General features: G+C 61.3%; 1 protein-coding gene across 7 annotated transcripts in view; it reads right to left on the minus strand.

Annotated features, from left to right (window-relative positions):
- Window positions 1-26,546, minus strand: part of RADIL (Rap associating with DIL domain) — a 65,383-nt gene that overhangs the window by 3,556 nt on the left and 35,281 nt on the right. For 2 of the 7 annotated variants that reach the window (XM_070064334.2, XM_070064336.2), the window contains 7 exons: window positions 18,099-18,346; window positions 16,758-17,372; window positions 14,429-14,466; window positions 5,795-5,955; window positions 2,957-3,069; window positions 2,369-2,606; window positions 1,995-2,167 (listed from right to left, as the gene is read on the minus strand). In XM_070064334.2, coding sequence (XP_069920435.2) covers window positions 1,995-2,167; window positions 2,369-2,606; window positions 2,957-3,069; window positions 5,795-5,955; window positions 14,429-14,466; window positions 16,758-17,372; window positions 18,099-18,346 — 1,586 coding nt within the window. Of the gene's footprint in view, window positions 1-1,994; window positions 2,168-2,368; window positions 2,607-2,956; window positions 3,070-5,794; window positions 5,956-14,428; window positions 14,467-16,757; window positions 17,373-18,098; window positions 18,347-19,283; window positions 19,551-19,577; window positions 19,785-26,546 lie in introns of those variants that run through there. The other 5 variants (XM_089320847.1, XM_070064337.2, XM_089320846.1 and 2 more) reach the window with 5 other exon arrangements.

Raw genomic sequence — 26,546 nt, forward strand, 5'->3', positions numbered from 1 at the left:
AGGCCGCCAGCCCCGGCCTGGCACCCGCTTCCTTCCTGTCAACCGTTTCCCTGTTTCGGGTTCCACTCTGCTGACAGCGATGTGAGGCCCTCCAGGCCGTGGTGTGGAGGTGGGGCTGGGTTTTAAGATGAGGATCCCCTATCTCGGGTTCGGGAAGAATCTGGCTGATAATGGCATTATTTTAAGCAAGTCACCCGTGAAGCCATCTGGGTCTGAATCCTTACGAGAAGGATTTAAGTGATAGATCAGGTTAATGCATTTGGACTACTGGGATTTTTAGATGTCCTCTCGTGTCAGTTTTAATAAGCATTTTTCCCATTTGTCCATTTCACCTAAACTGTCAAATATGTCAGCAAAAGCTTGGCCATACAGTGTTCTGCTGATGTTTACCGTAGGAGCTACTTGCTGTCACCTTTTCATTTTTGATCCTCAAACTTGTATTTTCTTGTATTAAACTTTTCAAGGGACCAACTCTGGGCTCCACTGCTCCACAAGGGCCGTGGTAACAATCCACTGGTTCGCTCCCCAGATGCCCACGGCCAGGGCCAGGCAGGGCCACGGCCAGGGACCTGGAGCTCCACCTACATCCCCCGTGCGGGTGGGGCAGGGCCCGAGCCCGGAGCTGTCACCTGCCGTCTTCCAGAGCGCCAGGAGCAGGAAGCGGGGTACACGCGGGCAGCCAGGGCTGGAACTGGCGCCCTGGCACCCCAACACGGGCCGCAGGGGACAGCACCCACCCTAGGGCCACAGTGCTGGCCCCTGTTAAGCTTCTACTCAACCTTGCAAGTGTTCGTTGAGAAACTGCAGGCCGGCTTCCCCACCGGCCCCTGCCACGCACCTGTCTGCTCTCCCACTGCCTTCGGCTTGTCACTGTCCTGCTCGTTTGGGTTTTGGTTTGGTTTTCTGTTCCTGCTCTACGATCGCTCATTCTCAGCCTTCATGGCTTTCTAATACAGGCTGCGCATTCCTAACCTCAAGATCCAAAACCCACAACTCCCAGAACACGGCACTCAGTGTGCAAACACCCGCCCCCAACCTCACGCCGACAGGCCCCGTCAGCACAAGGCGCACCTGAATGCGCAGGGAACCGCCCTCAGTGCCGGCAGCTCGGCCCTCCCCCCGGCCACTCCCCGTGTGCGCTGCCGGGCGAGGCTCCCGCCAGGCATCCACCAAGCGCCGGTGCTTTTCACAATGGCTGCCCGGGCGTCCTTGTGCCCAGCCCCACCTGTCTGCCCGTTTCCCGAGGCACCCGGCGTTGCCAACTCCAGGGCCTTTGGTCCCGCGCTCTGCCTCTGGCCGCCGGTGCCCCCACCATGCCCTCTGTCCCGATGGCTGTGACCCGGGGCGGCAGCCTGGCCCGCTCTCCAGCCTCACGGCCTCAACCTTCTAGAGAGTGAAGCTTCCCTTCTGCGCGGGCGCGAGGAGGGCCTGTGGCTCAGGCGTCTCCTGGCGACGCCACAGCCACTCAGGTTCCGCCAGAGCTGTGCCTGCCTGGCAGGCAGACACCAGGCACTGGGTTTCCGCCCATCACCTGTGGGACGGCCAGGGCACTGTGTCCAGTGCTGGTAACGCGGGGCACAGCCGGCCAATGCAGTGTCGCTGCCCTGGGGCCGGAGCCCCGCCTCCTCACCTGGCCGCTGGTGGGGCTGCAGGACCGAGTGCCCCTTCTGCGCCGGCCATCAGCTGTGGTCACCTCATGCCTCACAGCCCCTCCCCCGTCCACCCTTGTCTGATCCACTCTGTGGCCTCCTATGCCTGGACTAGGCCCACTCAGACAACCCAGGGTCACCCCTACACACACTGTCACAGGGCCTGGAGACGGGGCAGGCGTCTCGGGGCAGCGTCCCCCAGCCACAGGTGGATGACTGGGGCAGAGGCAGGTCGGTGAGATAGTCCCAGCACACCCCCCCCTTTCTGGACCGGGTCCCTGCCTGGTTTGGAAGCTGCCTGCCCCTGAGGGCCCAGCCCCTCCACCACACCTGCCCGTCCCCCACCTGGATGAGCTGGGCACTGGGAGTGGCCAGCAGGTGCAGGGTGCAGGAGAGCTTCCGGAAGAAGCGCTCCCCGGCCGCCCCGAGGCCAGCGCTCCTCGTCCACTCCAGGAGCTGCTGCAGGCGGGCACAGGCCTGGACGCCTCGGGGCCAGTGGAAGCAGCTGAGGGAGGGGCCTGTGGAGGGCAGAGGGAGGTGACCCCGGCACCCACGGGGTCCCACAGCCTGCCCCCCCAGCTCAAGGGCAGACCCGGCCCCAGTTTTCAGGGAGGCAGGGCAGGAGGGGCTGGCGCCCCGAGCGTCTGGGCACCACCCAGAGCCCCCTCGTGCCCCGACAGGACGCGGGCTGGGCACTTGCGCAGGACAGCGGCGCTCACCCCTGTCCAGGACCTGGTTGAGGAGCAGCGTGCCCGAGAAGAAGAAGAGGTAGGCGAGCATCTGGGAGGCGACCTCAGGGTGCACCTGCAGCTGCCGCAGGAGGTCCAGGGCGGCCTGGTACACGGACACGACGCGGCGCAGCTCCTCGGGCAGCGCTGGGGCCGAGCCGCAGCTCTCTCGGGGCTCCGTCTGGAACGGGGGGCACTCCAGGAGGGCCGGCAGGCAGACGTACAGGCACTGGGGGCCGGACAACAGCAGCAGCCACTGCAGGGCGCTGTGGCCGCGACCTGCCCGCCCCGGCCTCGGGGCTGCTGAGCACACACACGGAGCGCGGGGTTCAGCAGCTCCCGCTCCCGTGCAGGGGCACCCGGGGGAGGGCCTGGTGGGAGGGGCTCCGGCAAAGGAGAGAGGGAGCAGCGCGGTGAAGAGCCGCCACCCCAGGGCGCCCTGCAGCTGGCCAGGCCCACGTGTCCCATGCTGGGGCCTCTCCTGCCTCACTCCTGACCCTCGAAACGCTCCCAGGCAGGGGTGCGTTCCAAGGGAAGGAAGGGAAAGTGTGCGGGGGGGCCCGGGCAGCGCGGCCGCACCTTGGACAGGTAGTACACACACTGCTGGAAGGCGTACAGCACCACCTCCTCCAGCACGGCCATGGCCTCCTCGCTGGCCGTCAGCGCGCAGGAGAACAGCGACTCCTTGGAGCCTGCGGGAGACACCGCACGGCCCTGGCTGGGAGACTCCCCCACGGCCCCTGGCCCGGGAGACACCCCCACGGCCCCTGGCTGGGAGACACCCCCACAGCCCCTGACTGGGAAACACCCCACGGCCCCTGGCTGGGAGACTCCCCACAGCCCCTGGCCCGGGAGACACCCCCACAGCCCCTGGCTAGGAGACTCTCCCACAGCCCCTGGCCTGGGAGACACCCCCACGGCCCCTGGCCCGGGAGACACCCCCACGGCCCCTGGCCTGTGCTCTGGGCTGCACGGCGCGGCCTGGATCCCAGCCGAGGGCAAGAAGGCTGGGTGGGCTCAGAGCACAGACGCCCAGGGGAGCCCAGGCCACCGAGAATCCTGGGGGCTGCTGGAGGATGCTACTGGGCCAAACAGGAGGGGGCAGGCGTGGCTGCAGCGAGACAGAGGGGCTGCCCAGCACTGGAGGGGGCACACCAGGGGCCTTCCGGGACATGAGGCGTGGCTGCCATCCTGGTTGGGGGGGGCCCAGGCACGCCCCGCCTCTCCGCGCCCTCACATCCCCACTGTCTGTAGGCAGCACGCTGCTGTGGGCCTCCCTTGCTGCCCAGAGCTCCTCCAAGGATCCTGCTGTCGGGGCTGTGAGGGGGGCGCTGGGTCAGGGGTGGGCAGCCCGGCCAGGCCCCCCGAGAGCACAGGGCCCTGTTCCCTGCAGCCAACGCGGGCAGACTGGAGGGACGGGCCGAGACAGCCAGGGGCCCTGAGGGAGGCCGCGGCCAGGACAGCGCCCATGCAGACACCGGGCACTTCCATCTCTCGCTTTTGCGCCCTGTGGTGCTTCCCTTGCAGGGCTGTGGCTGCTGGGCTTTGCTGGGCCTTGGGGAGTGACCCTGCAACACTCCCTCCTTCTGGAAGGCTCCAGGCCTCCGGGCAACCACACGGCAGGCCTGACAGCTCAGACGAGGGCACAGCCCCAGGGCCTCCTCTGAGCCGCACCCGGCCCCTCTCCACCACTCCCCGGGCGCAGGGCAGAGGGGCTGGGGGCCGTGTCCCCGACTCCACCTCAGACACACTGCGGTGCCAGGGTTCGAGGGACCAGGAGCTGCACACAGGCCCTGGCTGCCCAAGGACGGGCCTGAGCCCGAGCCACAAAGCGACGAAGCACAGAACTTTTAATGGACGTCCACTGAGGAGGCCTCCTGGACAGAGGCGGCTGGGGACTGGCACGGCTCTGCTCCGACCCCTCCCGCAGGCTCTCCCCTCCTCGCCCTCCGGTGACCCACCCCGTTCTTCTGAGTCTCGAGCTGACCCGGCAGGCGACCTCGGGCCGTGGGCCTCGGGGGCAGGCCTCAGGTGACCGGCGGGCGCCCTCACTCTTCCAGCCCCAACCAAAACAACCTCCTCCCTGAAGCCGGAGGCGGCAGGCGGGGAAGAACCAACTTTTCCCCCAAGAAGTGCCCAGGCGAGGGTCCCTGCGCGAGGCCCACCACGGGAACTGACCGGCACCCAACGTGGACTCACACAAGGCTACTAAGTTGGGGGCTCCCCAGGCACGGGAGCCCTGAGGTCACCGCCTGTTATGGCCAGAACAAGAGGCACTTCCCCGTCGACGTCCCGGAGCCTAGCCCAGCACCGCAGCACAGAGGCCGCTCCCGCAGGGAGACAGCAAGGTGTGCGCACGGGTGCCATGGGCTCTGTCACCCCAGGCGCAAGGCACACTCCCGCCCCACGCCCGACATCCACGCCTGCCACCTGGGACCTGTGCCGACTCCCGGGCTCTCGACCAGCCACAGGACGAGCCCCTGAGCACGGCGGGAGCCAGGCTCCCCAGCCCGACGGCCCCTGTGCAGGCAGCCCTGCCCGTCACTCAGCCGCAGGAGCCCCTCCTCCAGGAGAGCCACGCCTCCGGGCGCTGGGCAGCGGCGGGAGAAGCCAAACTTGACGCTGGCTTTGCTGTGTCGGGGCTCTGACAAAGCCGTGGCCACCCGCAAGTGACACCACTGAGCCCCTGGGGCACCTCACGTCTTTCCCAGCTCCCAGGCACAGCCCCCAGGACCACAGCCGTATCTGGGACAGGCCTGCATGGCCCCAGAGCCCACAGTGTGAGGGAGCGAGCGGCCTGTGTCTGCCCCAGCGGAGCACAGCTGTGTGGGGTGACACGCTAGCACCCACGAGACCGGCACCTCGGCCCACTGCAGGACAGTGCACACACACTCCCCCCCACCCCCGGCCCCGTCCAGGACCTCTCCCCTGCCCCCACGGTGTCTCCAGGCCTCGAGCGGCTGCGTCACGGCCCCCGGCCTCCTGAAGCCCTGCGACGGCCCTGGTCAGGCTCACGCGCTCACCCGCTGCTCCCTCAGCACCTCCGGGGCTCAGGGGCCCGAGACGCACTCCCCCCACGCCGGACTCAAACCCACATGCACTGCAACTGACGGGCAACGCCTTCCTTTCTGAAGCCCTGGCACGGAGGGGCTCGGGCCGGCATCCTCTCGCAGCTCTCCCTCTCCCGGCTCCTGCGCGGGGCTTTTGAAGGTGCCCGTCACGCCTGCAGAGCGCCCACGCAGCCCTGGGTCTCCCGCGGAGGAGAGCCAGGGCTGGGGTGGGCCAGAGGCCCCGGGAGGCCGCCCCACTGGCTCTGGCCTCGTGGGGGTCCCTGCACCAGCAGCACACAGCAGCCCCAACACAGACCCGTCGCGGGGCCGGCGTGCTGGCGGCACACGCGCCCTGCGCCAGCCGTACCTGTCACGTCCAGCTCGTCCTCCATGCTCTGCATGTAGAGCGGACAGGCCTGCTGGGTGAAGTACAGGAGCTCGATGGAGTTGGACATCCAGAAGAGAATGTGCTGCAGGTCTGGAGCGAGATCAGCCATGGGGAAGCTGGCCCAGGAGATGGGTTCCTGGCTACCGAGACAGAGAGACCATGTTACCCGGGGCTGCGACATTCACGGCTGCAATCGGCCGCCCTGTCGCTTGTGATGTTCGTCTTAATGGCAAACAACAGCCATCACTGGAGGCTGGCACTGTGGCGTAGTGGATAAAGCCATTGCCTGCCACACTGGCGTCCCACACGGACACCAGTTCATGTCCCGGCTGCTCCACTCCCAATCCAGCTCCCTGCTGTGGCCTGGGACAGCAGCAGAAGATGGACCAAGTGCTTGGGCCCCTGCACCTGCATGGGAGACCAGGATGAGGCTCCTGGCTGTAGCCTGGCCCAGCTCTGGCTGCTGCAGCCGGTTGGGGAGTGAACCAGCAGATGAAAGCGTTCTCCCCAACTTTCAAACAAATAAATCTTTACACACACACCCCCCACTGTTGACAGCCTAGAGTGCTAGGCGGGGGAGTGTAAAAATGCATGGGTATATTTGACACCTGACAGCCGGAAGCCCCTACAGACGTGGGTCACGACCCTGGGAAAAGGACACCGGTCAGTGAGTCGTTCTCACACCTGCTCTTTTGAAATGAGAGAACACAGCTGTGGACAGAGGTGCATAGTGCACAGGTGTGTGTGCAGGAGGGATTTAGGAGACCAGTGAGTGTGTGTTCCTCCACACGGCAGTTACCCAAGGAAACCGGCAGTCACGGAGGTGGGGGGTGGGGGTGCACCGGCAAGGTGAGGCAGAGCACAACACGGAATCCTAAGAATCAAGGGGCAGGACCAGCACGCCTCACTCCGAGATCTACAGGGCTCCCCAGCCAGCCATGACGCCCCCCAGCGGGCAGGCCGGGCCGGCTCTTCAGGCCCGGCCCTGGTTACTCGGGCTAAGCGCCACAGAAGCAGCCGCCGCTCGCGGCCGAGGTGCCTTCCCTCCCAGGCCCAGGGTCCCCCAGCGCAGGGCTCCCTTTCCAGGGACAGCAGCGGTGTCACAGGCCCACAACAGCAGCCTCCCAGGTCGGCTGGCCCCTCCCAGACTCAGAGCCCCACAAACCACGGCTCCTGCCGCTCAGGCACCAGCCCAGCTTCCTTTTATTCTGCTAAACTGGCCCGCTGAGCTGGCTGAGGGGCGCTGGGGCCCCGGCTACCTCCTCACCAGCACACGCCTTCTCCCCAGACACCTCGCCCTCAGTGCCCTCGAGCAGGCTGAGGGCCGCCCTGGGGTCCCAGCAGCCCAGGTCCACACGTGTCCATGGCATCCACAAGCACCCCAGACCACTCCTGAGACCTGACCCGGGGTCTGCAGCGAGGAATGTGCCGGCGCTGCCTGGTGCACGGCCTCTGTGGCCCCTGCTGGGCCATCCCCAGGGCCAAGCCGGGCAGCGGCCACTGGTCAGTCACAGCCCTGTGCCCCAAGAAGCCTGAGGAGCAGGGTCAGGGTGACCGTCAGGGGAGGCGGCAGGGTCCCGGTGCTGGACGCGCCCCACGTTCCCGGGGGGCCTCTGCCTGTTTCTTCTCCCTGAGGCCCCACCTCTCCCGGTCTGCTGCAGCGGAGGCTGCCGCTTGCCCGGCACAGCCCGAGCCACGGGGCAAGGGCACGTGTTGGGGACAGGCAGGAACAGGTTCACGGTGTTTAAGAAGGGCTGGCTCTGTGCCTTGACCCCAGCGCCAGCCGCTCCACCTCTCGGTGAGAACTCAGAGACGCACTCCGGCCTGCCCGCAACACGGCGAGACCAGCCCTGCCGCCTGGAGCCGCGGGCTGCAACCCAACAGAGGTTGTCATGGGACACAGGCCCTGGGGGTGAGGTGTCCAGCGCGTGGGCTGATGGCAGGGGAGCGGACCAGCAGCCCAGCAGTCACCTGTGATGGTGCGGGGACAGGCCGAGGCCAAGGAACCAGCTGAGACGGGAGCGCCTCAGGACCCCCGGCCAGGGGAGGGGCAGCACGGAACCAGGGGACCGGCCCTGAGGGAGGCAGGAGGAGCACGGGCAGGGCGGCTGCACGCCAGGCCACAAAGGCAGCTCTCGAGCTCCCGGGGGGCCACGGTGTTGCTGAACGGCTGGCTCTGGACGGTTCCGGCGGTAGGGCTGTGCTCAGGGACACCCTGCGAGGCTCTGGGCGGAGGCGGAGTGGGGGCTGCGCGGTCTCTGGGATCCTGCTCCATGTGCACACCCAGGAGCTCAGCCCCTCGCCCAGCGTGGGCACCTCTGACCTTCCCAAACCCCCGAACATTCTGACCAAAAACCCACCCGGCCCAGCAGCCTGGGGCTTCACGGGTGTGCGGTGGCGCCGCGGGCACAGGGGAACTTGGACAGCCTCCACCGGAGCTGCGGCGCCGGGAGGCCTCGGTGCGCAGGGCTGCAGGGGCCGGGCTCACCGCGGCCCGGGGATTTCCATCTCAGCCCTGGATCCCCACACGTGGTCCCGGGCTCTGGGCGTGCAAACAGACACCCAGCCCCAGGACCAGGCGGTGTGCCGCAGGCACGCGGCTCGCCCTGGCATATGGCACACGCGAGCCGTGTGTGCGTGTGGCGGGGTTCCCCAAGGCTGTTCAGGCCCATGTGGAGCAAGTATTTCCAAACAGATTCCGAAGGGAGCGAGTCTGGCAAACAAGCTCCTCACTGCTCACGGGGGCTGCAGGGAAAAGCGCCGAGCGGTGGGGCAGCCCGATGGGCCGCCTGGCCTCCAGGCCCAGCCACGCTCCCGATCCCAGCTCCCTGCTAACGAGACCCCGGCAAGCAGAGCCAGGGCTCCAGTAACTGGGTTCCGGCCACCCGCGCTGCAGACCTGGGCAGTTCTCAGCTCGCAGCTCTGACCGGGCCGGGAGGGCTGGGGCGGGTGCCGGGGAGCTCTGTCTGCCGCTTCCCTCTCTCGCTCCCTTTCAGGTAGAGTGTTATTTAATTCAAGAAACAGAAGCCCAACAGGAAACTCTTTGCTTTTTTGAATCACTTTGTTCAGCAGCAGCTTGCATGTAGCCAAGGGGACAGAGAAGTGAGGGCGGAGGGTCTCGCGATACAGCCACAGGGCGGGCAGGCAGGACGCGGGGGCCACCAGGAGGCTCACCTCGACAGCAGTCCTGGGAGGAGACACGGAGGGGCAGAGGTGACAGCGAGGACAGAACCCCCTCCCCCACGCCTGTCCCAGGAACCTCAGGACCGTGCCCGGGAGAATAAGAACAGACCAACCCCGGGCACGTGGAGGTAGAACACAGAACACCAGAAGTCCGGGGAAGACCTTAAAGTAAGACAGAGAAACTAATCACAACAGGACAGAAACCAGACACAGACTTCTCGTTACACTCACAGATGCTGAAACATAATGGAAAAAAATTCAAGTCTGGAAAGAGAAGAGCTGAAGTCTCCCTCAAGAGCAGGGGCAAGATCAAAACACTGTCCACGGCGAGTCCGAGAGGGCTGAGGGCCGCCTGAGGCCTCGCGGGAAGAGCTGCTCCAGGGTGCGTTCCAGGAACGAGCAGGGAGGTGGAGCAAACACCGACAATAACAAAAAGCAACCAAACCCAAAGCACACAGGAGCACGAGATAAATCCCAACAGGAGGCCGGCGCCGCGGCTCACTAGGCTAATCCTCTGCCTTGCGGCGCCAGCACACAGGGTTCTAGTCCCGGTCGGGGCGCCGGATTCTGTCCCGGTTGCCCCTCTTCCAGGCCAGCTCTCTGCTGTGGCCCGGGAGTGCAGTGGAGGATGGCCCAGGTGCTTGGGCCCTGCACCCCATGGGAGACCAGGAGAAGCACCTGGCTCCTGCCTTCGGATCAGCGCAGTGCGCCGGCCACAGCACGCCAGCCGCGGCGGCCGTTGGAGGGTGAACCAACGGCAAAGGAAGACCTTTCTCTCTGTCTCTCTCACTGTCCACTCTGCCTGTCAAAAAAAAAAAAAAAAAATCCCAACAGGGATGCTGGGGACATTCTGCGGGACAGGTTTGAAAACCAGGAGAAGCCTGGGAAACAGGCATCAAGGGCAACCTGGACGTGGGGACGGAGGCCAGAGCACTCCAGGACCTATGTGCAACATGGAGACTGGCACGGGGACGTCCACGCGCTAGACGTCCACACGGAGACTTCCACACGGAGACTTCCACACGTTAGACGTCCACACATTAGACGTCCACACATTAGATGTCCACACGCTAGACGTCCACACGCTAGACATCCACGAGCTAGACTTCCACGCACTAGACTTCCACATGGAGACTTCCACACGGAGACTCCACACGCTAGACTTCCACACACTAATAACGTTAGGGGCCGGTGTTGAGGCATAGCCAGCAAAGCCACCACCTGTGGTGCTAGCTTCCATTCCAGCCCTGTTCACGTCCCGGCGGCTCCACTTCCGAACCAGCCCCCGCTACAGGCCTGGGAAAAACAGCGGAAGATGGCCCAAGCACTTAGGCCTCTGCACTCATGTGGGAGACCCAGAAGAAACTCCAGGCTCCTGGCTTTGGCCTGGCCAACATGGCCACTTGGGGAGTGAACCAGCAGATGGAAGATCTCTGTCTCTCTCTCCTCCTCTCTCCCTCCCTGTCTCCTCTGTCTCTCTTTCCTTCCGTCCCTGTCACTCTGCCTTTAGAAAAATTGAGTAGGGGCCAGCGCTGTGGCGTAGTGCGTAAAGCCGCCACCTACAGTGCCGGCATCCCACACGGGCACCAGTTCAAGTCCTGGTTGCTCCACTTCCGACCCAGCTCTCTGCAATGCCCTGGGAAGGCAGTAGAGGATGGCTCAAGTGCTTGGACCTCTGCATCTGTGTGGGAGACCTGGAAGAAGCTCCTGGCTTCAGATCGGCGCAGCTCCAAAGAGATCGGTGTAGCCATCTGGGGAGTGAACCGTGGATGGAAGACCTCTCTCTTTCTCTCTCTCTCTCTCTGCCTCTGCCTCTCTGCATACAACTCTATCTTCAAGTAAATAAACAAATCGTAAAAAAGAAAGAAAAAGAAAAATTTAGTAAGTACATCTTTTTAAAACAACAATAAACAAACTTGACCTAACAGACATGTACTGGACTCTCAGCCAAAAAGAAAGTAAATGCTCTGTGAAGTACAAATAGAAAGCTTGCAAAACTGACCAGGAGCTGGCCAACAAGGATTAACAAGCAGCCAGCAGTGGACACCTCACAAAGCAGACCTAACAGAAAGCACTGGCACAGCAGAACCCCACTTGCATGTGAAATTCAGACAGCGTCCCAGCAGTGCAGACACCGAAGGAGGAAGTACAGCAGAGCCTACAGCACCCGGGGAGAGAGAGAGTACTGGCGGATAAAGCCAAGCACACAGCAACGGCAGAGCCGGCTCCCTGGAACAGCTGATGGCAAAGGGGGACAGCACATCCAAGCTATTTCCACAGACCGGAGAACTCACGGGGAAACGCTGCAGACGTCATCCCAATGGCTTTGAAAACATGGACACTTTTCTAGGAGAGCGAAACTAGCAAAATTAATAACAACAACAAAACCAGAAAACTACAGAAGCCAATCGTCACTAAAGAAATGGAATCAGCAAATCCGTACCCGCGGTGGGCACCGCCTCAGGGGCCATCACAGCCTGTGTCCCAAAGACACAGTTCCCAGCGCGTTTTCTGCAAACCCCGTGACTTGGATAAAAAACAAAGTATGCGGACCAGTTCACTGAGGACTCCGCACGGGGAAACCCGGAGTGGAAAATCTGCAACCCACACCACTAGTTCTCTGGGAGGTGCAAACCCGAGCCCACTGAGGCACCACCTCACCCCTCAGAAGGCTGTTCCAGAAAGAAGGACCGAGCACAGGTCAAGAGCACGGAGAACAGGGAGCCCTCGCACACACCCGCAGGAATCTGAGTCGGCACAGCCGTCGGCTCTGCAGGTCCTGACCCCGCGGGAGGGCCGTGGGGCTGAGCAAGCACCTGCACCCCACACTTACAGGAACCCTGTGCACGCACGGCAGCCAAGACGGAGTCAACAGACAAGGCTGTCACCTCAGCTGGAGACAGAACCGGACACCACGGTGACTCTGGCTTGGCCACAGGAACCACAGACGTCTGTGACAGCGTGGGTGGGCCAGGCGGTCCTTGCCACTCAGCGGAACACATGGGGGCACGGACACCAACAACCTCACTCATCGTAGGACGCGACAAAGGCTGATGTCATGGACGTAGAGACGGCAGCGGTCCCCAGGTGCTGGGGCAGGCCGGGAGAAGCGGCCGGTTCAAGGGCACGGAACTTCAGACAAATGGAGAAACAAATAATCTGAGAGAAACTGCGCGGCCTGAGGACTATGTGACCAACTGTCGCATTCCCAAAAGGAGGCAGGTGCTATATGTCCTCACTACAAAACCCGTGCTATGCAAGTAACACACATTTACATCAACGACCGTATCGTGCTGTCCTAAACAATAGCCCTGAAGGGTTTAATCCCAGGAACTCAGGAAAAAGTCAACATGAGAACATCCACCAACCTAACACCTCGCGGCAGCACAAAGGACGAAACATGACGACCTCAGGTGCAGAAGGAGCGCTTAGTAACATCCAGTGGACACTCACAATTCAGGACCGGGGAGGGGTCAGCCTAGCGACTGGGATGCTGGTCAGGATGCCGGCAGTCCGCAGCAGGTGCCTGGGCCGGATTCTTGACGCCAGCTTCCTGCTAACGCAGACCCCGGGAGGCAGGGTGATGGCTCCAGGGACAGGATTTCTGCCACCTCTGTGGAGCCCTGAATTGAATTCCCAGCCCCAGCCTCAGCCTGGCCTTGTCCGGCTGCTGCATGAATTCGGGGTGCCACCAGCATATGGAGCTCTCTTTCTCTCTGTTGGCCTGCCTCCCAAATAAGTTAACAAAAGAAATGAAAACAGAAACACAATGCAGAGAACTGGGCAAATACGGTGACATGTTTACAGTGTGAAATCCGAGTTTGGATTCGTGGGTGACTGACACACTCCATACTGCTCTGTGTTTTGGAAAAGATTCACTACTTTTCAAAGGAAAAAGGAAAAAACACAGCCCACCAGCATGCAGTAGGGTGGAAACAGGACTGTTTCTAGGCCAAAGCCATAAAAGTTCTGGCAAACACGGCACGAGCGTGCAGCTGCTCAACGGGAGGCCTTGGCTCTTCCTGTGCGCGGCGAAGCCGGGCAGGCAGCAGGTCCCCACCTCACACCGGGGAGCGGGGGTCCCAGTCGCCCTGACAGACGGTGCTTGCAAGGATGGAAGGTCCTGGTCTCACCTGCACCTCAGCAGGACGTCTGTGTGTGCTCCTGTCACCCCCACACCCCATCCCCAACCCCGGAACGCAGGCTGTCCCAGAGCAGAGCAGGAGGGGGAGCAGCCAGCACAACGCCACACTGTGCTGGGCCCTGCGCCGACACCATGCAGACCTGAAGAGCAGGCGCCACCTGTGCACCTGTGCTTCGTACCTGCTCGCTGTCCCTCAGGCTGAGGCCGGTACTGCCTCGGGGGTCTGGCTTCTGTCCAACTATCCCCCCTCCATGCAGCTCCAGCCCTCAAAGGCCTGTGACGCTCAGCATGTAGTATTCGGATCTTGCTCCAGCTTTGCGACATCAGCACGAGGCCAGGAGCAGGTATGTTTGAGTGGGCAGTGTTCTGAGGCCAGCCCCCGGCCAGCCAGGGTGGACGGCCATGACCTCCAGCCCCTGCCCTGCCCCGGGCTTCCTCTCTGCATGCCCCTTCTCCCACCTTTGAAAGGGGCCCGGTGATAATGACTCCTGTGCCCTCAGCAGGACCCCGGGGCGTGTGCACCAAGTGCACATGGCAAGAGCCCAGCACACACGGGGGCTGTTTCCCCTGGCCTGACCTGGGAGCCGTGGCCACCACGCGGAGCCATGTGCCCTCACAGATCCCACGCACGTGGTCACCACCATCACATGTGTGTGTCTGTATCGGTCTACAGATGACCTCATCGCAGATACCTTTCTGGGTGCCTCTGCCAGCCCTGCTCTTAGATGCACCTACACCGAGAGCACACAGCACGCACGCCAGAAACGCCCAGCACCGAGGCCATGACCAGGCGACCCCCGGCTTCCACCCCCACACCCTGGCCTGGGCACAGTGCTCTCCGGGCGTCCACTCCAGATGAGGCGGTAGGCTGGGACCCGCACCCTTCGCTACAGCATCCAAATAGCTTCCAGAGTCCCACGAGTGGCGTGGGGCAGACACGGTGCTTTTCGAGGAAACGTGGGACAGGGCAAGGCACTGTCGTGTCTCAGAACCGGGAGCACCATCTCCCGCCCGGGTCTCTACACAGTCACCGGGGAAGGGAGGGGGGAAGCGTGGCAGAGGACCGAGCCTGCTCAGCCTGGTGGACACGCCAGACGGACCCCCACAGGGCTGCCCAGGCTGGTGAGGGAAGAAATGGGAGCAGCCGCTGGGCCCACAGCACAGCGGCGAAAGCCCAGAGCTGACCCCGAGGCCTCTGGGAGCCCCTGCCGGACGTGGCTGCAGAGGGACTCTCACGCCAACGGGCCCCTTGCTGCTAAAGGCAGGAAGAGCTGGGCCGTACTTACAGTCGCGCCTGCTTCTCTGCCAGTTCTTTGGTTTTCTCCTACAATCACAAAGAGAAACAAAGGAAATGAGCTCACAGGACCACAGGGATGCAGGATGCACCTCACTCCATCTCCAGGACACCGCGCCGCTGCCCGGCCTCCTCGCTCCCCACCGAGCCTCGCTGGAAGGCAGGGTTTCCGCGGGGCTCCACCACCTCCCCACCCCGTCACTGAACGTGAGCCACATGTTCCCTACAACAGACGGACATCCCGGCCTCTGCTTCTCGTAGCTGGCCACTTCAACAGTAAAGGCAGGCCAGCCGTTCCACACACGCCACCGGGAGGATTCCAACAGCCTCACTGCTAAGCTTAGTATACACGAGGAGACGCAAAAACCTCATGCAAAGGCAGAGTTAGAAGTTCATTTTCTAAAGACTTATTTATTTATTTATTTATTTATTCTGAGGCACGGTTAGGGAAAGAGAGACAGAGATCCTCCATTGGCTGGTTCACGCCTCAGATGACAATGCCGGGGCTAGGCCAGTCTAAGGCCAGGAGCTTCCATCTGCGTCTCCCACGTAGGTGCAGGGACCCCAAATACCTGAGCTATCTCCCACTGCTGTCTCAGACATGTTAGCAGAGAGCTGCAACACAAGTGGGGCAGCCGGGACTTGAACTGGCGCCATAAGGGATGCCGATGGTGCAGGCGGCAGCTTCACCTGCTGCACCGCAACGCTGGCCCTGGTAAGTTTTCTTGTTTTTGTTTTTGTTTTTTGCTGCAAAAAACTTCCGAGCTCCTCGGTGGTTTACATGCATTTTCCACGCACTTTTTCAAGATCCTCCATATGCACAGATTTTAAAGTTCTTTGGAACCAAAATGAACTTTATCTTTTCATTCTACTATTTAACTGTCTGAAGCCCCTCATACGCTTCAGACGCCGGCCCCAGCGGCGAGCACTACGCAGGCTGGAACATCAGCACACGCACTCGCACTCGCACTCCCCGACGGGACGCAGGCTCAGCCGACTCCCAGTGTCCCTGTCTGTGAGGAAGCAGGAGTCGCTTTGGCAGCCGGGCCTGGGCCTCACCGCAGCCTCTGCTGCTGCCGGACATAGCCAGCTGCTGGCGTGCGCGTCTGATGACAGCACAAGGGCAGACAGGGGTCGAGAACCTGGACGGAGACGCCCACATTCGGAGGCTGGAGCCGTCACACTGAGGTGACAGCCTCGGCTCCCAGGTGCGCTGTGGGGAACCACAGCTGGACCCTGGCTCTCCGCCTGCCACCACACCCTCCTGGGCTCAGTTTCCCCAGCTGTCATGCAGGACACAGTGTCCATGGAGTCAGGATGTTGTGAGAACGAGATCCAAGAGCCCAGCACAAAGCAGACTCGGTCAGAAATGACGATAATCCTGGGGCCGTTTGCACACCACGTGGCTGCACCTGGTTCTAGGCATGAGATGGCACAGAGGGCGTGAGGGGGCACCGTGCATGGGAAGCCGAGTGGGCGTGGCCTGCAGACCCAGGGGAAGGGGCCCACCGCACCCATGGCCCACCTTACACACACTCCACAGGGCAGCTCGTGCTGGTGTTTGCTTTTAGAAAGTTTCAAACATTTTAAATGTGGATTTTCACATGAGACATCAGCCAGGTTCCTACACAGCTGGGTGGTTTCCCTCCCTCCGAGCTTGGGTCAAACTTGGCCAGGATCTCTGACTGACCTTGAACGAGCTACCCCGGGCCCTGGGGGTGGAGTCACGGTGCAGGCAGTAACCACGGCAGGGAGGCCACCACGGTGGGGACACAGGCACCCATTCAGCTGCTCTAGCGCTCCCAGGCCCACCCTCCCAGGGCAGCTGCTGGACAATGTCTGCAGCCATTGTGTGGGTGGCAGGAAGCCGCTGCCAGCACCTCGCGCCCTCAAGACCAGGCTCCACGGCAAGGAATCCGGCCCACGACGGTTCTCAGGCTGGAGGCCGAGAGATCCCGGCCTGGAAGAAAGTGTCGAACAAATGCCGACAGCCCTGCACCTCCACCGCCCCAGCAGCCCAACTTCCCGCCAGCAGAGGGCGCTCCTGGCGCTGACATCACCTGGGCCCTGCAGAGCCCTGCCTCTGGAGCACCTGGTTCCAGGGCAGTGACAGGCAAGCCAGGCTGGACCACAGGGAGGGGCAGAGGCCCTGAGCCCAGCAAGAGGCTCCTGGTGGCCTACAGTCTCGGGCGTCACCAGCTGGGCTGGGAGGTAGACGGGCAGCATCGTGGGGGTGTCAGGGAGGAGTCCCCCGTTCCACCCAGGGCGGGCAGAGCCCGGCCCAGCCCTCCCACAGCCTGAGGACACTGCCCACGACTGACCCAGACTGTCCCGCGGACGGCCTTGGCGATCTTCAGCAGGAGCTGTCCAAACGTGCCTGGCTCCAGGCGCGTGGCCGAGTGCCGGATGCAGAGGCAGAGGAGGAAGGCGGGGGTCAGCTTGTGGTCGTCGCCCCCAGGCTCAATCAGCGTCATGATCCTCTGCACCAGGGTGTCCTCCTCCTCACGTTCAAACTCCAGGTGCAGCCGGCGCCGGCGAGGGAGGGCGTCCGGCGTGGACGGGGTGAGCGCAGCGCCACACACCCGGCAGCTCTGCGGCACGGCCCGGAGGCGAGCCAGGGCCCGGGCGGGCAGGGGCTGGGCCTGCGCAGGGTCCTTGAAGAGCAGCAGGTAGTAGAGGCCCAGGGAGAGCAGGTCGCCGTGGTGCAGCACCACCGTCCGCCGCCCCACCTCGGAGAAGTTGACGGAGATGGGGGCCCCGGGGATGGGCTCCAGCACCAGCCTGGGCCCGGCAGCACCGCCCAGGGGCTGGTGCCGGCGGATGGTGCAGTGCAGGGGCAGGATGTCGGGGGCGGAGAGGCTGATGCTGGGCTTGCTGGAGGGGGTCCGCTGGCCCACCGTGTGCCGCTCCCGGCTCAGCACATACACCAGGCTGTCCTGAAACGCAGACGTGCGACTCAGGGGCCGGACACCCCGGGCAATTCCAGCAGAGGGAAGGGAAAGAACGGAGTCCCTGGCCCTGCTTCCTTAAGCCATGTGGCTGGGACCAGACTACGGGGGCTGACCGTGTCCTGGGCCACCCAGCAGAGCCACGGCAGCCCTGGACAACCCACCCCAGGGCGCCCCGGTGTGTCGAGGGGGAGGAAGGGCAGGCACTGCCCCTCGCTGGAGGAGGGCAGATGCTGCTAGGACGAAAGGTGCAAAGTGCTCGTGGTGGAGGAGTGGGAGCAGACCCAAGCGGACGAGAGGGCGCAAGGCAGGAAGGCTGCGGCGGGAACTGGCCAGGAGCTAGGCCCTTCAAGCCAAGATGCTCCTGACGTCTGTGCAGACACGGCCAGGGTGGGGAGGGGATGCTTTTCTCTGTGCCTCCCCAGACAACTGGGTCACCAGCAGTGGCTCAGCATCCCACACCATGGCCCCAACACGGGCCCGTGGCTCCCCGACCCATGGCCTTCCCCAAAGCCAGGCCAGAAGAGGTCTGGAAAAGGACCTAGAGTGGCAGGAAGTTCTCCGTGGGGGCCAGGTGGCAAAGGACCCTCTGAGACCAGGCTAGAGGGGCCCAGCAGCCCAAGTTACAGGTGAGAGGAGGCCCCGACTTCTTGGAACCAGGCTACAGGCCACACCTGGGCAGGTGGGTGAGGGTGAGGGCGAGGGGAGGCTCACGTGCTGCTGGCTGTAGCCCTGCAGGAGGAGCAGGTGTGGGCACTGGAAGAGGGAGTAGCGCATGGCGTCCTGGCCGGGCTCCTCAGGGCCCTGGGAGACGTCGGGCAGGGTGGTAGCCGGGTTCAGGCTGGTCTCGCTGACCGTGCGGCGCAGCCGGGGCTGGGGGGAACTCCGGGCAGCCCCTGGGGCCAGGGCTGGAGTTCCCTTCGCACGGATCCGCTGCAGCCTCCGGGCCTGCGCATTGATCCCTGGAACAGAAGCAGCAAGGGGTGAAGTCTCCCAGGAGCTCCTGCACTCTGATCCTGCAGGCGGCTTGACTGGGCCCACTGGACACACCCCTGGCAAGGCTGGGCAGCACCTTGGGTGGCACCACCGTGACACCCCAGAAAAGCAGCCCCATGGCCATCACAGGGCAGTCTGTCCACTCCCTGAGGCTCAGAGAGGACCACACCCACACTCCAGGAGCCTGGTGACAGCCCTCGGCCTGCCCAAGAGCCACACCACAGCACGCATGTATCAGAGACCCACCCAATGCTTCTCTCTGCCACACCACTGGCTTCGGCCCCATCCCTGCCCGTTCCTGCCGGCCCACCCATGCGTCAGGCAGAACCTCTGGGGACTGAGGAAGGAAGGAGGAACCATGGTTTTCATGCCACTTTACCAGGACCAGGTGGTGAACCCACCAGGTCACCGTTGGCCCACCGAGCCACCACAGGTCTGCTCTGCGAGAGCACAGCTAGCATATGCCCAGAAACCACACCAACAAACACACGTGCACTCACACACGTACACACAGAGTGTGCAATACACATATGCAGATGCAAATACACATGTGCACAGGGAAACGCACAGCCAGATACACACACTGCCATGTGCACGTACACAGTACACATGTGCATGTGTGTACAGAGTGTACAATACACATATGCAGAGATGCAAATACACATGTGCACAGGGAAACACACAGCCAGATACACGCACTGCCATGTGCACGTACACAGTACACCACATGTGCATGTGTGTACAGAGTGTGCAATACACACATGCAAAGATGCAAATACACATGTGCACAGGGAAACGCACACCCAGATACACTGCCATGTGCACGTACACAGTACACCACATATGCACACGGCCAGGGACACAAGCAGAAATGCACGCGAGTGCAGCCGGAAGAACACCCACCCACGCAAGACCTCTAAAGTTCAGAAGCATGGGAAGCGCCTCTACACTACGCTGCTGGGAAAGCTGCCGCACCGCGAGCCCGGCTCCGCATTCCTCGGCTGACCCCGGGCTTTCTTCCCTGAGCCCTCTGCCGTCTGCTCCACGCAGCCTCGTCCCCATCTGTGGTGTCCTCTCCCTCAGCCATTCCAAACAAAACCAAACGAGAGCCAAGGGGCAGGCCAGTAAGCTGGCGCGAGAGCGCAAGAGCGAGAGAGCGAGAGCGAGAGAGCGAGAGAGCGAGAGCGCGCGCCTTACCGGAGCCGCAGCAAGCCCTGCCCCTGCAGAAAGAAGCCGCCTGCGCATCCGCAGCCCGCAGGGGGCCGGCCAGCCGCAGCGCCAGGCAGAGAGGCAGCTCCCGCTGCACTCTGCTCGCTGCAGAGCCCAGCCCAGCCCAGCGAGTGCAGGTGCCAAGCAAGGGGAGCCCAGAGCCCCGGGCCCACCCGCTAGTCTCTCAGGAATGGCCGGCCCTCAGCTGGCCTCGCTGCACAACGGTGGGGCCGTATCTGCAGGAAGGAAGAGCACACGAGGTCCAAAGTGAGGTTCCAGCCCCCACCCCTTCCCAAACCCAGGGCTGGGTTGGCGGTGACCTCTCAGCAGGCGCAGCGAGCCAGACTCCTCTTGGGTTCCCAGGGGCCCTAGCGATGGCCAGCAGCACGGGATGTTCCAGGCCAGGGTCCCCCGGGGCTGCAGCCTCACATGGGAAGCTCGGCCGCTCCACGCTCCTCCAGGTGGGCCCCACAGTCCTCGCACACGCCCCCTCCCAGGGCTCCAGGGTCCCAGGGCTGGACTGTTCAATTCATCTGAGGACAAAAATCTACCTGCAGGCCAGAACCAGAACCAGAACCCCTGGGGTCCACTCCTAGCACCTCCTTCCTCGGTTCCGGACTGGCTCAGAAGACCGCCAGCCTGTGGCTGGGACTGTACCTAGGCACCAGAACCAGCAAGGACGGGCAGGGCCAGCAGGGCAGAGGCAGTAGGCACCCAGGATGGATGCGGCGGCAGTGTGCGTTAGCACAGCCCCAGCCTTGCCCAAACGGCCCTTTCCAGGCAGGACCCTGCTAGAGGAGGGCCTGAACGTGAGGCTAAACTGCCGGCGAGCACACACGGCGTGGCACCCTCGGGGCTTGTGGCTGGTGGGAAGAGCACAGAGCTACTTTCTAAACCAGCAGAGGCACCGCAAACCGCGACAGGCTGCTCTCCCGGGGAGGGGGTAATGGGGAGGGGTCGGTGGTGCTACATGGAGCAGTCACGGGGATGTGCACTTGAAGCATGGTTTACTGATTCTGGTTTTAAAAACCCTCAACAAATGTGACAAAACACGCATTCCTATCAACGCTGAGGCAGGCACACTTCTAACTCAGAACTTCCCACAAATCAGCTCAGCTAGGCTGCAAAGGCCTCCGACTCACACATGGCACTTGGTTGGTCTCCTGTCCCTGTCCCTGTCCCCACGGAGACCCAGCGCCCGTGAGGTCAGAGAAGCCCCCGGGCTCTGAGGGGCCAGGAGGGAGCTTCCATCACTCCTGTTCTCCCCAGTCTGGCGACAGTGCTGCTGCCCCCAGTGCGTTCCTGTGCCGTACAGAACCACAGCAGATCTGCCTGAACTCTAACCAGCAAGCTTCCCTCGTAGCCTCCGAGCCGAGGGGGAGCCCCACAGAGTTGATCCCGGAATCCTTTACAGACTAGTGTAGGGGCTGGGGCTGTGGCACAGCAGGCTAAGCCAGCGCCTGCAGTGCCGGCATCCCATGTGGGCCCCGGTTCAAATCCAGGCTGCTCCACTTCCCATCCAGCTCCCTGCTATGGCCTGGGAACGCAGTGGAGGGTGGCCCACGTGCTTGGACCCCTGCACCCGCATAGGAGACCTGGATGGAGCTCCAGGTTCCCGGTTTCAGCCTGGCCCAGCCCTGGTTGTTGCGGCCACCCAGGGAGCGAATCAGGGGATGGAAGATCTCTCTCCCTGTCCATGTAATACATGTTTTTAAAGGCAAACGAACGAAGCCCCCTGTGGCAACATCACTGGACACCAAGCACAGAGAGGCCAGAGTCCTTGCAGCGAACCCCAAGTGACTAAGGAGGAGCTCCAGGTCTCTTCCAGTGAAGGGCCTGGCTTGTTGTGGGGTCTTCCCCAGGTGCGGTCCTTGACAAGAACAGGGCCACCACAGGGGCCCCTACGCAGGAAGGAAACTCAGAAAGAACCCATTACCCACAACAATAAAATCTGCAGAAGGGGCTGGCGTTGAGGCCTCCTGGGTTAAGCACTGCCTGCAACGCTGACATGCTGACATCCCATACCAGCTCGGATTCGAGTCCCCGCTACTCCTGCTCCACGTCCCATCCAGCTCCCTGCTGTGGCCTGGGGAAGCAGTGGAGGATGGCCCAGGTGCTTGGGCCCCTGCACCACGTGGGAGACCTGGAAGAAGCTCCTGGCTTTGGCCTGGCCCACTTCTGGCCACTGCAGCCATTTGGGGAGTAAGCCATCAGACAGAAGATATCTCTCTTTCTCTCTCTGTAACTCTGCCTCTCAGATAAATTAAAAATAAATCTTTTTTTTTTTTTTTAAATAAAGTCATGGGCCAGCGCTGTGGTGTAGCAGGTAAAGCCACCGCCTGCAGCACCAGCATTCCACGTGGGCTCCGGTTCACGTCCCAGCTGCTCCACTTCCCATCCAGCTCTCTGCTATGGCCTGGGGAAAGCAGTAGAAGATGGCCCAAGTCTTTGGGCCCCTGTACCCACATGGCTTCAGCCTTCTGGTTTTGAATTGGCGCAGCTCCGGCTGTTGAGGGCATTTGGTGACTGATGGAAGTGCTCTCTCACTCTCTCTCTCTCTCCCTCCCTAACTCTGCCTTGCAAATTAATTAATTAATTAAAAAATAAGGTCTGCAGAAGTAAAATGTAAAATGGCAAGAAGAGCAGAGCCATTTACAACACAGCACTCCCAGGCGGAAAGTCACCGTCTTAATGAGAATGCCACACCCGCCCCGGTGGGACTGGGAGCCAGGACCCGACCATTCCCCAAGAGGTGGGCGAGACCTGCTGACCTTGGCCAGGGCCAGCTTCAACCTGACTCACTCTCTGCAGGGATCCCTGGGACTGTCCTACTCTCCTGGGACTGCTCCAATGGGGTCCAAGGTTCTGACTCCGTAGGTCTGACAGACGCTCAGCAATGTGCATTTGGAAAAAGCTGTGTGGAATGTTCTGGAACGCAGCAGCCAGGCAGAGGAACCACTGCCAACAGCAACCCCCTCCCCACTCCCAAGTCCTTCCTGTCAGCAGCAAGTCCTTACAGGGAAAAAAAATGGAAACTCGCAGAGCACTAAGGAAACAAAACGCTATCAAGAGCCCACAATTCACATCTAGCTTGTAGTTCCAGTTTGTTTCTAGGTAAGTGCCTGTCCGTCCCTGGAGAAAGTCGGGGCCTCGGCACGGGAATGCAGGTGGACCCAAGTGGCTGGCCTGAGTGGAGAGGACGCCCAGACCCAGGAGCACCGTCTTCCCTGCCAGCATTCTGGGAACCCGCAGCTCACACACAGGCACCTGGGAGGAAGCGCTGGCTTCCACACTGAACAGCAAGGGGCCTCCGCAGCAGCCCCCCTCCCCGGAGCTGGGAAGGGAACGGGGAGCCCCTTCCCCTGGACGCTCCCCTGCTGCCCCCCCTGCCGAGCAAGCGCGCTGGTCTCGGCTGCCATCAGCACAGCTGTCACAGCCTCTCTTCTGGCTTCAGAACACGCTGGAAAGAAAAACACAGCCCTTTTCCTGAGCGTCACCGAGTTCCTCTGCCAATCCACCCTGCAGGTTCCAGCCCGGGTCCTCTGCAGGTGTGAACCCGCAGCTGCTCTACAGCTCACCCGGCCCCGGGACCAATGGGGCCTCTGAGACTGGTGCTTTAGGACTGGAGGCTGATGGGCAAGGCCAGGTTCCTGTGCTAGGGGGTTGTACTAAAACTGGGGGAGCAGGACGACTTGAAAGCCACTCTAGTGATGGCTGGGGACACGCTGCTGGAACAAACCGTGGGAGCCGTGTACAGAGGCCAGAGCTGCCTGCACCAAGCCCCGTTTCAGCTGGCACGCCCTTCCCAGGTTAGTCAAGGACATAGAGCACCCGGAGCAAGACGGGTCACGAGCCGGGAGTGGGGAGGATACATCCGCCTGGGACCAACTCTATCACAAAGGGAAAGCTCTAAAGATGACACTGGAACCTCCCCTCGCCCACGGGAGCAGGACAAGGATGCCCACTGCGACCACTCAGACCACTCCTATTCAGCACTGCACTGCAGGTCCCGGAGAGAGAAACAAATGGAAGGCATAAGGACTGAAAACTAATTAATTTACAAGTATTTTTAATTTCTTTTTTTCTAAGGATTTAGTTTTTTGAAAGAGTTACAGAGAGAGGGAGAGACAGAGAGAGAGGTCTTCCATCCACCCGTTCATTCCCCAGACGGCAGCAACAGCCAGGGCTGGGCCAGGCTGAAGCCAGGAGCCAAGAGCTTCCTCCAGGTCTCCCATGTGGTGCAGGAGCCCAGGCACTTGGGCCATCTTCTGCTGCTTTTCCCAGGCCATTAGCAGGGAGCTGGATAATTTCTTCTTTTAACATAATGGTTTATATTTTGGAGATAACTTTTTTTTTTTTTTTTTGACAAGCAGAGTGGACAGTGAGAGAGACAGACAGAGAGAAAGGTCTTACTTTTTGCTGTTGGTTCACCCTCCAACGGCCGGCGCGGCTGGCGCGCTGCAGCCGGTGCACCGCGCTGATCCGGTGGCAGGAGCCAGATGCTTCTCCTGGTCTCCCATGCGGGTGCAGGGCCCAAGGACTTGGGCCATCCTCCACTGCCTTCCCAGGCCACAGCAGAGAGCTGGCCTGGAAGAGGGGCAACCGGGACAGAATCCGGCGCCCCGACCAGGACTAGAACCCAGGGTGCCAGCGCGCAGGCGGAGGATTAGCCTAGTGAGCCGCGGTGCCGGCCGAGATAACATATTTTTAATTTACAGTATGGTCAAAGGGTTTATGAGTCTATTAAAGAATTCAACAAATAAAAAGATTATTTATAATTATTTTGTAGGTCATGGGATTACACATGCAGGACAAAGCAAAGAATCTACGGACTAATTATCAGTACTAACAAAGTGAATTCAAAAATGACTAGATAAGGCAGATATGCAATAACCAGTACTATTTTTAGATACAGAAATGAATATCGATATATATGAAAATGCTAACAGTGTGAGGAAGCATAAAGCAACCAGGGAATAACTGGCCCCGCGGTGTACAGGACCACGGCGCTGCGAGCACTGCCGACAGTACCTGCTGGACGCTGGCTTTCCCACCTGACGGACAGGGCCAACGCAGGCCTCAGCACAGTCTCAGGAGGCGTGCGTGTGGCTCCAGGACACAAAGGACCACCCTCAGGCTCAGCAGCAAAGTGGGAGACTCCATGTCAGATGACAGCGGCCCCGTCACCCACAGTGTACCCAGGAGAGGCATGGAGAAGTGGGAGATGCTATGTCAGATGACAGCGGCCCTGTCACCCGCAGTGTACCCAGGAGGGGGCGGAGAAGTGGGAGACACCGCATCAGATGACAGCGGCCCCATCACCCGCGGTGTAACCAGGAGAGGCACGGAGAAGTGGGAGACGCCACGTCAGATGACAGCGGCCCCGTCACCCACAGTGTACCCAGGAGAGGCACGGAGAAGTGGGAGACGCCACGTCAGATGACAGCGGCCCCGTCACCCGCGGTGTAACCAGGAGGGGGCAGAGAAGTGGGAGACACCATGTCAGATGACAGTGGCCCTGTCACCTGTGGTGTAACCAGCGAGTCTTGGCTGAGTCCTGTCCGAGTCCTGGCTGCTCCACTTCCAGTCTGGCTCCCTGCTAAGTGCACTGGAAAGGCAGCAGACGATGGTCCAAGTCCTTGGGCCCCTGCACCCACGTGGGAGACCTGGAGGTCTCCTGGCTTCAGCCTGGCCAAGCCCCGGGCATTGTGGCCATTTGAAGAGGGAACGAGGGGATGGAAGATACCTCCCTCTCTTTCTCTTTCTCTAATTCTGCCTTTCAAACAAATAAAATAAATCTTTAAAATAACGAAGTCCTGAATATGGATTCAGCATGAGCCTTACTCCCAAGAGACGTAGGCTGCCCCCTTGTGTTTGAAGAGAGGACCTACAGCTGCGGGGACAGCGGCAAGGCTGCCCCACCCTGGCCACCACCTCCCACCTATGTGCCCATGGCATCGAGAGCCTTCCAACAACTCAGAGCACAAATCCAGCGATACGTCTGCTTGTACAGGACACGTACCCAAAGGACTCAGAAAGACAGGAGGGCAACTACCCAGCAATTACACTCACATAATATTTAAAACGCTAACAGAAAGAAGCCTCATTTATCTCTATCAATACCAAACAAAAACACCTTGCAATTACCAAGTCTGGCTGCAGACAGGGCCTGTGAGAGCTGAACAGCAGGAACACCCACACACCACTCACAGCTGGGGATTCCTAGCACTGCGGCCCTGAGCCAACCAGGAAACAAAGAGCTGCAATGATAAATACACAAGGCCATAACCACAGCAGGAAGATTGAACGTACCTCTCAGGAACTTAAAACGAGCAGGAACATCAGCAATGATCAAGTTCAAGCATCATTAACAAAAATGACCCCGTCTCAGACTGCAAGCCGATTGTTTTAAGCGCACGTGGGATATTTACAAAGACTGGCCATGTTCAAGCCATAAAACAAGTCTCTGTAAATTTCAAGAGATTTATCAGAATGCATTACCTAAAAATAAAGGAATAACCTAGAAATCCAATTTTAAAATAATCAGAAAACCACCCAACTTTTGCAGTTAAGAAACATATTTTTTTTTTCGACAGACAGAGTTAAGACAGTGAGAGAGAGAGACAGAGAGAAAGGTCTTCCTTCTGTCATTAGTTCACCCCCGAAGTGGCCACTACGACTGGTGCATTGTGGCCAGCGCGCCGCGCCGATCCAAAGCCAGGAGCCAGGTGCTTCTCCTGGTGTCCCATGCGGGTGCAGGGCTCAAGGACCTGGGCCATCCTCCACTGCACTCCCAGGCCACAGCAGAGAGCTGGCCTGGAAGAGGGGCAACCAGGACAGAATCCAGTGCCCCGACCGGGACTGGAACCCGGTGTGCCGGCACCACAAGGCGGAGGATTAGCCTAGTGAGCCGTGGCGCCGGCCCCCACAACTTATTTTCTAAGGCTTGGATATAAA

This window comes from Oryctolagus cuniculus, chromosome 19 (assembly GCF_051225735.1).
Source record: "Oryctolagus cuniculus isolate XC-2025 breed Fujian yellow rabbit chromosome 19, ASM5122573v1, whole genome shotgun sequence".
NCBI lineage: Eukaryota > Metazoa > Chordata > Mammalia > Lagomorpha > Leporidae > Oryctolagus > Oryctolagus cuniculus.